Source organism: Oncorhynchus keta, chromosome 35, assembly GCF_023373465.1.
Source record: "Oncorhynchus keta strain PuntledgeMale-10-30-2019 chromosome 35, Oket_V2, whole genome shotgun sequence".
Classification (NCBI taxonomy): domain Eukaryota; kingdom Metazoa; phylum Chordata; class Actinopteri; order Salmoniformes; family Salmonidae; genus Oncorhynchus; species Oncorhynchus keta.
In genome coordinates this window covers 78,005,224-78,015,223 of record NC_068455.1, presented here as the reverse complement: position 1 = coordinate 78,015,223, position 10,000 = coordinate 78,005,224, and the positions used below count along the sequence as shown (strand labels likewise).

Sequence of the window (10,000 nt, the reverse complement as noted above, 5' to 3'; positions counted from 1 at the left end):
AGAAGGGTGGAGGGATGGAGGGAGAGAAGGGTAGAGGGATGGAGGGAGAGAAGGGTAGAGGGATGGAGGGAGAGAAGGGTAGAGGGATGGAGGGAGAGAAGGGTGGAGGGATGAGGGGTGGAGGGATGAAGGGAGAGAAGGGTAAAGGGAGAGAAGGATGGAGGGAGAGAAGGATGGAGGGAGAGAAGGGTGGAGGGAGAGAAGGGTGGAGGGGGAGAAGGATGAAGGGAGAGAAGGGTAGAGGGATGGAGGGAGAGAAGGGTGGAGGGATGAAGGGAGAAAATGGTGGAGGGAGAGAAGGGTGGAGGGATGAAGGGAGAGAATGGTGGAGGGAGAGAAGGGTGGAGGGATGAAGGGTGGAGGGATGGAGAAGGGTGGAGGGATGGAGGGGGAGGGAGAGAGGGTGGAGGAGGAGAGAGAGGGGGAGGAAGGGTGGAGGGATGGAGGGAGAGAAGGGTGGAGGGAGGGGTGGAGGGATGGAGGGAGAGAATGGGGGATGGAGGGAGAGAAGGGTGGAGGGATGGAGGAGGGGTGAGAATGGTGGAGGGAGAGAAGGGTGGAGGGATGGAGGGAGAGAAGGGTGGAGGGAGAGAAGGGTGGAGGGATGGAGGGAGAGAAGGGTGGAGGGATGGAGGGAGAGAAGGGTGGAGGGATGGAGGGAGAGAAGGGTGGAGGGATGGAGGGAGAGAAGGGTGGAGGGATGGAGGGAGAGAAGGGTGGAGGGAGAGAAGGGTGGAGGGATGGAGGGAGAGAAGGGTGGAGGGATGGAGGGAGAGAAGGGTGGATGGATGTATTTATGTAAGACAGGATGGCAGTCGACAGCCTTAAAGAAGGCCTGAGGGGAGGAAAGGGAGAAGAGTTGCCACACGGTCTACACTGTGTGGAGAGAAATGTGAAGCTGCCCTCTAGGCTAAACTTCAATAAGCCCCCAGGCTGAGTCTCCCGGGTAGGAAATTGGCTAACAGTGTTATAGTGAGCCAAGAGCAACCTTCTGGCTCGGTCTTTATGTTTCATTTAGATCTTATCTGATACATGGACACAAAGTCAATGGAACTCTTCAGCACGTTTTACATAGAACCACTGGTCATGTTCTAGAACTTCTAGTGTTCTACAGTAGAATTCTCTGGCCGTGTTCAAGAACATCTAGTGTTCTACAGTAGAATTCTCTGGCCGTGTTCAAGAACATCTAGTGTTCTACAGTAGAATTCTCTGGCCATGTTCTGAAACTTCTAGTGTTCTACAGTAGAATTCTCTGGTCATGTTCTAGAACTTCTAGTGTTCGACAGTAGAATTCTCTGGCCATGTTCTAGAACTTCTAGTGTTCTACAGTAGAATTCTCTGGTCATGTTCTAGAACTTCTAGTGTTCTACAGTAGAATTCTCTGGCATGTTCTAGAACTTCTAGTGTTCTACAGTAGAATTCTCTGGCCATGTTCTAGAACTTCTAGTGTTCTACAGTAGAATTCTCTGGTCATGTTCTAGAACTTCTAGTGTTCTACAGTAGAATTCTCTGGTCATGTTCTAGAACTTCTAGTGTTCTACAGTAGAATTCTCTGGCCATGTTCTAGAACTTCTAGAGTTCTACAGTAGAATTCTCTGGTCATGTTCTAGAACTTCTAGTGTTCTACAGTAGAATTCTCTGGCCATGTTCTAGAACTTCTAGTGTTTTACAGTAGAATTCTCTGGTCATGTTCTAGAACTTCTAGTGTTTTACAGTAGAGGAGGAGAGGAGAGGAAGGGGGAGGAGAGGAAGGGGGAGGAGAGGAGAGGAAGGGGGAGGAGAGAGGAAAGGGAGGAAGGGGAGGGAGAGGAAGGGGGATGAGAGGAAGGGGGGAGGAAGGGGAGGAGGGAGGGAAGGGGGAGGGGGGGAGGAGAGGGGGAGAAGTGGGAGGAAAGGAAGGGGGAGGAAGGAGGAAGGGGAGGAGGGGAAGGGGAGGAGAGGAAGGGGGAGGAGAGGAGAGGAATGGGAGGAGAGGAAGGGGGAGGAGAGGAGAGGAAGGGGGAGGAGAGGAAGAGGGAGGAAGGGGGAGGAGGGGAAGGGGAGGAGAGGAAGGGGGAGGAGAGGAAGGGGAGGAGAGGAAGGGGAGGAGAGGAAGGGACGAGGGACAGAAAGATTCCAAAATGTCTTTCACTTCTAGAACATCTGAAACACTTCCCCTGCTTCCATCACTCCTCTCCATCCCTCCTTTCTGCCCAGGGGAACCTTTAGTCAGTAGTACAGGTCATGTAAAATGACAATAACATAGAAATACATTTACAGATGAATAATAATAACAAAATTATAGGCACAGAATATTCTACTCTACATGTACAGATAACGTCTGCAACCCAAATGTAACCTATTCTCTATATAGTGCACTACTTTAGACCAGAGCCCTATTCTCTATATAGTGCACTACTTTAGACCAGGGCCCTATTCCCTATATAGTGCACTACTTTAGACCAGGGCCCTATTCCCTATATAGTGCACTACTTTAGACCAGGGCCCTATTCTCTATATAGTGCACTACTTTATAGTGCACTATTCTTTAGACCAGACCAGAGCCCTATTCTCTATATAGTGCACTACTTTATTCCTATATAGACCAGAGCCCTATTCACTACTATATTCTCTAGTATAGTGCACTACTTTAGACCAGAGCCCTATTCCTATATAGTGCACTACTTTAGACCAGAGCCCTATTCCCTATATAGTGCACTACTTTTGACCAGAGCCCTATTCTCTATATAGTGCACTACTTTTGACCAGAGCCCTATTCTCTATATAGTGCACTACTTTAGACCAGAGCCCTATTCTCTATATAGTGCACTACTTTTGACCAGAGCCCATATAGAAAAGGGTGAAGCGTTTGGGACATTCACCAACATCTGACCAGTTCACAAAGCGAAACCAAACAAGCTGGTAAAGAAATAGATTGTTTTCCTACAGAAGAAAGATGCCTTCTCACTTTCCCTTACAGCGTGTGTGTGTTTGCAGGTAGATGAGAAGAATGAAAAGATTGAGGGAATGAAAGAGAGAGATTGCTGTGACCCTTGGTTTGTAGCTGTGTAGCTGTGCAGCTGTGTAGCTGTGTAGCTGTGCAGCTGTGTAGCTGTGCAGCTGTGTAGCTGTGCAGCTGTGCAGCTGTGTAGCTGTGTAGCAGAGGCCGAAGTGAAAGATGCCCACGTGTCAAATCCACATTTAATTTAGACACCAAGAGAAAAAGAGAGAGGAGGGAGAGACCTGGCACCAAGAGAAAAAGAGAGAGGAGGGAGAGACCTGGCACCAAGAGAAAAAGAGAGAGGAGGGAGAGACCTGGCACCAAGAGAAAAAGAGAGAGGAGGGAGAGACCTGGCACCAAGAGAAAAAGAGAGAGGAGGGAGAGACCTGGCACCGAGAGAAAAAGAGAGAGGAGGGAGAGACCTGGCACCAAGAGAAAAAGAGAGAGGAGGGAGAGACCTGGCACCGAGAGAAAAATAGAGAGGAGGGAGAGACCTGGCACCAAGATAAAAAGAGAGAGGAGGGAGAGACCTGGCACCAAGATAAAAAGAGAGAGGAGGGAGAGACCTGGCACCAAGATAAAAAGAGAGAGGAGGGAGAGACCTGGCACCGAGAGAAAAAGAGAGAGGAGGGAGAGACCTGCCACAAAGATAAAAAGAGAGAGGAGGGAGAGACCTGGCACCAAGAGAAAAAGAGAGAGGAGGGAGAGACCTGGCACCGAGAGAAAAATAGAGAGGAGGGAGAGACCTGGCACCAAGATAAAAAGAGAGAGGAGGGAGAGACCTGGCACCAACACCAAGATAAAAATAGAGAGGAGGGAGAGACCAGGCACCAAGAGAAAAAGAGAGAGGAGGGAGAGACCTGGCACAGAGAGAAAAATAGAGAGGAGGGAGAGACCAGGCACCAAGAGAAAAAGAGAGAGGAGGGAGAGACCTGGCACCAAGAGAAAAATAGAGAGGAGGGAGAGACCTGGCACCAGGAGAAAAAGAGAGAGGAGGGAGAGACCTGTCACGAGAGAAAAATAGAGAGGAGGGAGAGACCTGGCACCAAGAGAAAAAGAGAGAGGAGGGAGAGACCTGGCACCGAGAGAAAAAGAGAGAGGAGGGAGAGAGACTGGGGAGGGGGGGTTAGAGGAAAGGACAGACAGAGGGAAAGAGAAGAGGGGAAAACACTCTATGCCTCTCTCTCGTTGGCTGTGAGCTTCACTGTAGCAGAGATAGTAGAGATGAGAACAGCTTAGAGACCAAAAAGCAGCCGTCAACCCCGTGGATTAACACACACACACACACACACACACACACACACACACACACACACACACACACACACACACACACACACACACACACACACACACACACACACACGCACACGCACACGCACACGCACACACACACGCACACGCACACACACACACACGATTTAAAAAATAAATAATAATATAGAATCTGTATATGGTCTCCTAATCCATCTCTCTAATGGCAACTGAACAGGAGGGGGGAGGAGGATTATTTTTAGGTACTTATTGACTTAATCAGCATCCCAAGTAGAACCCTACATAGTGTACTACTTTTATCCAGGGCACATAGGGATCTGGTCAAATGTAGTGCACTATAAAGGAATAGGCTGCCATTTGAGACGTAACCTTTAACCAATACCACAGGGAACTAGACTGGCCCTAAACCAACAGAGAGAGAGGGGGAGAGAGGGAGAGAGAGACAGAGAGAGAGAGAGAGAGAGAGAGATAGAGAGACAGAGACAGACAGACAGACAGACAGCAACACACAGAGAAAGAGAGACACAGAGAGAGAGACACAGAGAAAGAGTGAGAGAGAGACAGAGAGAGACAGAGAGAGAGAGAGAGAGAGAGAGAGAGAGAGAGAGAGAGAGAGACAGAGAGAGAGACAGAGAGAGACACAGAGAGAGAGAGAGAGAGAGAGAGAGAGAGAGAGAGAGAGAGAGAGAGAGAGAGAGAGAGAGACACAAAGAGAGAGACACAGAGACACAGAGAGAGAGAGAGAGACAGAGAGAGACACACAGAGAGACACAGAGAGAGAGAGAGAGAGACAGACAGAGAGAGAGACACAGAGACAGAGAGAGACAGAGAGAGAGACACACAGAGAGAGAGACACAGAGAGAGAGAGACACACAGAGCGAGACAGAGAGAGACAGAGAGAGAGACACACAGAGCGAGAGAGAGAGACACAGAGAGAGACAGAGAGAGAGACACACAGAGAGAGAGACACAGAGAGAGAGACACACACAGAGAGAGACACACAGAGAGAGAGACACAGAGACAGAGAGAGACAGAGAGAGAGAGAGAGAGACACAGAGAGAGAGAGACACACAGAGAGAGAGACACAGAGAGAGAGAGAGACACACAGAGCGAGACAGAGAGACACAGAGAGAGAGACACAGAGAGAGAGAGACACACAGAGCGAGACAGAGAGAGAGACACACACAGAGAGAGAGACACAGAGAGAGAGAGAGAGAGAGAGACACACAGAGCGAGACAGAGAGAGAGAGAGAGACACACACACAGAGCGAGACAGAGAGACACAGAGAGAGAGACACAGAGAGAGAGACACACAGAGCGAGACAGAGAGACAGAGCGAGGGACATAGAGAGACAGAGCGAGAGAGAGTCTGAGAATGTACTGTACTTGTTTGTGGTTCCTAGAAAACCACGTCCGGTGCAGTGCATCCCACAGAGTTGATTACAGTCCACATATGGGCTGACCCTGCCCCCACACCAGCACAGGATGTCAATTGGACGACTACAGGGGTCAGAGGTCAATAACTCATCCTGACCAATGACAGTTTGCTCTGTCTGTGACGTCATTTCCACATCATCCCTCTTTCATTAATGCTCTCTGTTCGTCCATCCATCCATCCCCCAGCTGCAGATGAGGGGATTGGCATTTTAGCTATTATATCATGTAGCGTTAGCATCGGAGCTAGCGCTGCCCACAAGTTTCTTCTGTAAACGTGTAAACGTTAGCTGTAGCCTTTGCCTCGCCAATAGCAGAGAATCTCAGAGGGGTAAACCACTCACTACCGCCGATACAACACCCCCATCTGGTGGTCCAAACTGTGTACTGCACCTCAACACAGAGCCAAGAGTGTGTCGCAAATGTTTTTGGTGCTGAGATAAACTTTTTGGCTTTTCCTGACCCTCTAATCTCGAAAGTCAAAACATTGCCAACCATTCAGATAGTCCAAATAGAAACTACTCCCAAGTCGAACCACCAGCTTTAAGTTTGGGACAGATAGTTACAGTTTTAGTTCTGGGACAGATAGTGGTTAAGAGGAGTTACAGTTTTAGTTCTGGGACAGATAGTTACAGTTTTAGTTCTGGGACAGATAGTTACAGTTTTAGTTCTGGGACAGATAGTTACAGTTTTAGTTCTGGGACAGATAGTTACAGTTTTAGTTTTGGGACAGATAGTGGTTAAGAGGAGCTACAGTTTTAGTTTTGGGACAGATAGTTACAGTTTTAGTTTTGGGACAGATAGTTACAGTTTTAATTCTGGGACAGATAGTTACAGTTTTAGTTTTGGGACAGATAGTTACAGTTTTAGTTCTGGGACAGATAGTTACAGTTTTAGTTCTGGGACAGATAGTTACAGTTTTAGTTCTGGGACAGATAGTTACAGTTTTAGTTCTGGGACAGATAGTGGTTAAGAGGAGCTACAGTTTTAGTTCTGGGACAGATAGTGGTTAAGAGGAGCTACAGTTTTAGTTCTGGGACAGATAGTTACAGTTTTAGTTCTGGGACAGATAGTGGTTAAGAGGAGCTACAGTTTTAGTTCTGGGACAGATAGTTACAGTTTTAGTTCTGGGACAGATAGTTACAGTTTTAGTTTTGGGACAGATAGTGGTTAAGCGGAGCTACAGTTTTAGTTCTGGGACAGATAGTTACAGTTTTAGTTCTGGGACAGATAGTTACAGTTTTAGTTCTGGGACAGATAGTTACAGTTTTAGTTCTGGGACAGATAGTTACAGTTTTAGTTCTGGGACAGATAGTTACAGTTTTAGTTCTGGGACAGATAGTTACAGTTTTAGTTCTGGGACAGATAGTGGTTAAGAGACAAAATCTCTGGCAGACATAGATGAGAAAAATATACATATGCAAAGAAATCTGACGAATTAACAGAAAATATATTTTAACTTGGTTACTTTGTCTCTACCTCTAAAACCCTGGATAGAAGAATTGAACAAATCAACATCTTAAGATATTTAATCGAATAAAAAATAAAATTACAATTAAAATCAAATAAAAAAATGAAAACAACAAAAATACATTTTTTTCCACCAATTAAAGCCCAAGAACCATTATGATAAAATGGACATAATTAAATTCACACCATGGTCAACTCTACTTCTGATTGGACAGGAGTAGAGGAAGTGGATGAATCCACCACTGAGGCGATGCCATTGTCTAGGCTCCTATTCCAGGCGCTGCTATTGGGCGTTGAGGGTAAAGTGGGCGTGGAGCAGTTGGAGGGCGTCCCTGAGCTGGAGCTGGGGCTGCTATGATTGGATAAGGAAAAGAGGGCGTCGCTGCAGAGACCTTTGGACTCCAGGACTGTCTGCAGATATTGGCAGATCTCCTCAGGTAGACGTTGGAGCTCCGTCACAAAGTCCTGCTCCAACCGGGCCTTCAGCTGGAAATCATTACGTAAAGCCATAACATTAAATTGATCCCATTACTCAGAAACAATCTTTAGGTAGGTTGTTCAGTCGTTGAATGTTAATCAAATGCCTCGAATGGTGCATGTCGGCAGTCAAGGTTTCATTACAGAGGAAAAGCTGTTACGGTGACGACTTTGGTCTCGTATGAAGTTTAAAAGGTTGTGTGTGTGGTGTCTCTCACCTGTGTGTGTGTGTGTGTGTGTGGTGTCTCACGTGTGTGTGTGTGTCTCTCACCTGTGTGTGTGTGGTGTCTCACATGTGTGTGTGTGTGTGTCTCACGTGTGTGTGTGTGGTGTCTCACATGTGTGTGTGTGGTGTCTCACATGTGTGTGTGTGTGGTGTCTCACGTGTGTGTGTGTGGTGTCTCTCACCTGTGTGTGTGTGTGTGTGTGTGTGTGTGTGGTGTCTCACATGTGTGTGTGTGGTGTCTCTCACCTGTGTGTGTGTGTGTGTGTGTGTGTGTGGTGTCTCACATGTGTGTGTGTGGTGTCTCTCACCTGTGTGTGTGTGTGTGTGTGTGTGTGGTGTCTCACGTGTGTGTGTGGTGTCTGGGACACGTGTGTGTGTGTGTGTGTGTGTGTGTGTGTGTGTGTGTGTGTGTGTGTGTGTGTGTGTGTGTGTCACGTGTGTGTTGTGTGGTGTCTCTCACCTGTGTGTGTGTGTGTGGTGTCTCACCTGTGTGTGTGTGTGTGTGTGTGTCTTCACGTGTGTGTGTGTGTGTGTGTCTCTCACCTGTGTGTGTGTCTCTCACCTGTGTGTGTGTGTGTGTGTGTGTCTCTCACCTGTGTGTGTGTGTGTGTGTGTGTGTGTGTGTGTGTGTGTGTGTGTGTGTGTGTGTGTGTGCGTGTCACCTGTGTGTGTGTGTGTGTCTCTCTCTCACCTGTGTGTGTCTCTAGACCTGTGTGTGTGTGTGTGTGTGTGTGTGTGTGTGTGTGTGTGTGTGTGTCTCACCAGTGGTTTCTCCTCCTCTATGTGCCGTAGGACTTCTCTCTGACCAACGACCAACTTCTCCTGAAATTAACTGGGCCTCATCCAACTAGAGAGAGAAAGAGAGGGGGAGGGGAGAGGGAAGAGTAGGGGGAGAGGAGGAGGGAAAGAGTAGGGGAGAGGAGAGGGAAAGAGTAGGGGAGAGGAGAGGGGAGGGAGAGGGGGAAAGAGTAGGGGAGAGGAGAGGGAAAGAGTAGGGGAGAGGAGAGGGAAAGAGTAGGGGAGAGGAGAGGGAAAGAGTAGGGGAGAGGAAGGGAAAGAGTAGGGGAGAGGAGAGGGAAAGAGTAGGGGAGAGGAGAGGAAAGAGTAGGGGAGAGGAGAGGGAAAGAGTAGGGGAGAGGAGAGGGAAAGAGTAGGGGAGAGGAGAGGGAAGAGTAGGGGGAGGAGAGGGAAAGTTGTTCAGGGGAGAGGGGAGGGGAGAGGGGGAAAGAGTAGGGGAGAGGAGGGGAAAGAGTAGGGGAGAGGAGAGGGAAAGAGTAGGGGAGGAGGAGAGGGAAAGAGTTTGGGAGAGGAGAGGGAAAGAGTAGGGGAGAGGAGAGGGAAAGAGTAGGGGAGAGGAGAGGGAAAGAGTAGGGGAGAGAGGAGAGGGAAAGAGTAGGGGAGAGGTTAAAAATGTGAGTAGGGGAGAGGAGAGGGAAAGAGGTTAGGGGAGAGGAGAGGGAAAGAGTAGGGAGAGGAGAGGGAAAGAGTAGGGGAGAGGAGAGGGAAAGAGTAGGGGAGAGGAGAGGTGAGAGGGAAAGAGTAGAGGAGAGGGGAGGGGAGAGGGGGAAAGAGTAGGGGAGAGGAGAGGGAAAGAGTAGGGGAGAGGAGAGGGAAAGAGTAGGGGAGAGGAGAGGGAAAGAGTAGGGGAGAGGAGAGGGAAAGAGTAGGGGAGAGGAGAGGGAAAGAGTAGGGGAGAGGAGAGGGAAAGAGTAGGGGAGAGGAGAGGGAAAGAGTACCTGAGTGGAGAGGGAAAGAGTAGGGGTGAGGAGAGGGAAAGAGTAGGGGAGAGGAGTGGGTGAGTGTGGGGAGAGGAGAGGGAAAGAGTAGGGGAGAGGTGAGGGAAAGAGTACCTGTGAGGAGAGGGAGAGGGAAAGTGTCTCACCTGTGTAGAGGAGAGGGAAAGAGTAGGGGTCTCTCACCTGGGAAGGAGTAGGGGAGAGGAGAGGAGAGGGAAGAGTAGGGGAGAGGAGAGGGAAAGAGTAGGGTGTGAGGAGAGGAGAGGGAAAGAGTAGGGGAGAGGAGAGGGAAAGAGTAGGGGGAGAGGAGTGGAGAGGGAAAGATAGGGGAGAGGGAAAGAGTAGGGGAGAGGAGAGGGAAAGAGTAGGGGAGAGGAGAGGGAAAGAGTAGGGGAGAGGAGA

At 48.9% G+C, this 10,000-nt stretch overlaps 1 protein-coding gene across 1 annotated transcript in view; it reads right to left on the bottom strand.

The window, feature by feature from the left end:
• Nucleotides 1-7,202: 7,202 nt before the first annotated feature.
• LOC127915537 (1-phosphatidylinositol 4,5-bisphosphate phosphodiesterase beta-3-like) overlaps nt 7,203-10,000 on the bottom strand; it is a 157,136-nt gene continuing 154,338 nt past the window's right edge. Inside the window, exons 32-33 of the mRNA XM_052495711.1 lie at nt 8,625-8,684; nt 7,203-7,645 (exon numbers count right to left, since the gene is read on the bottom strand). Coding sequence (XP_052351671.1) covers nt 7,340-7,645; nt 8,625-8,684 — 366 coding nt within the window. The 3' untranslated portion in view covers nt 7,203-7,339. The remainder of the gene's footprint in view (nt 7,646-8,624; nt 8,685-10,000) is intronic.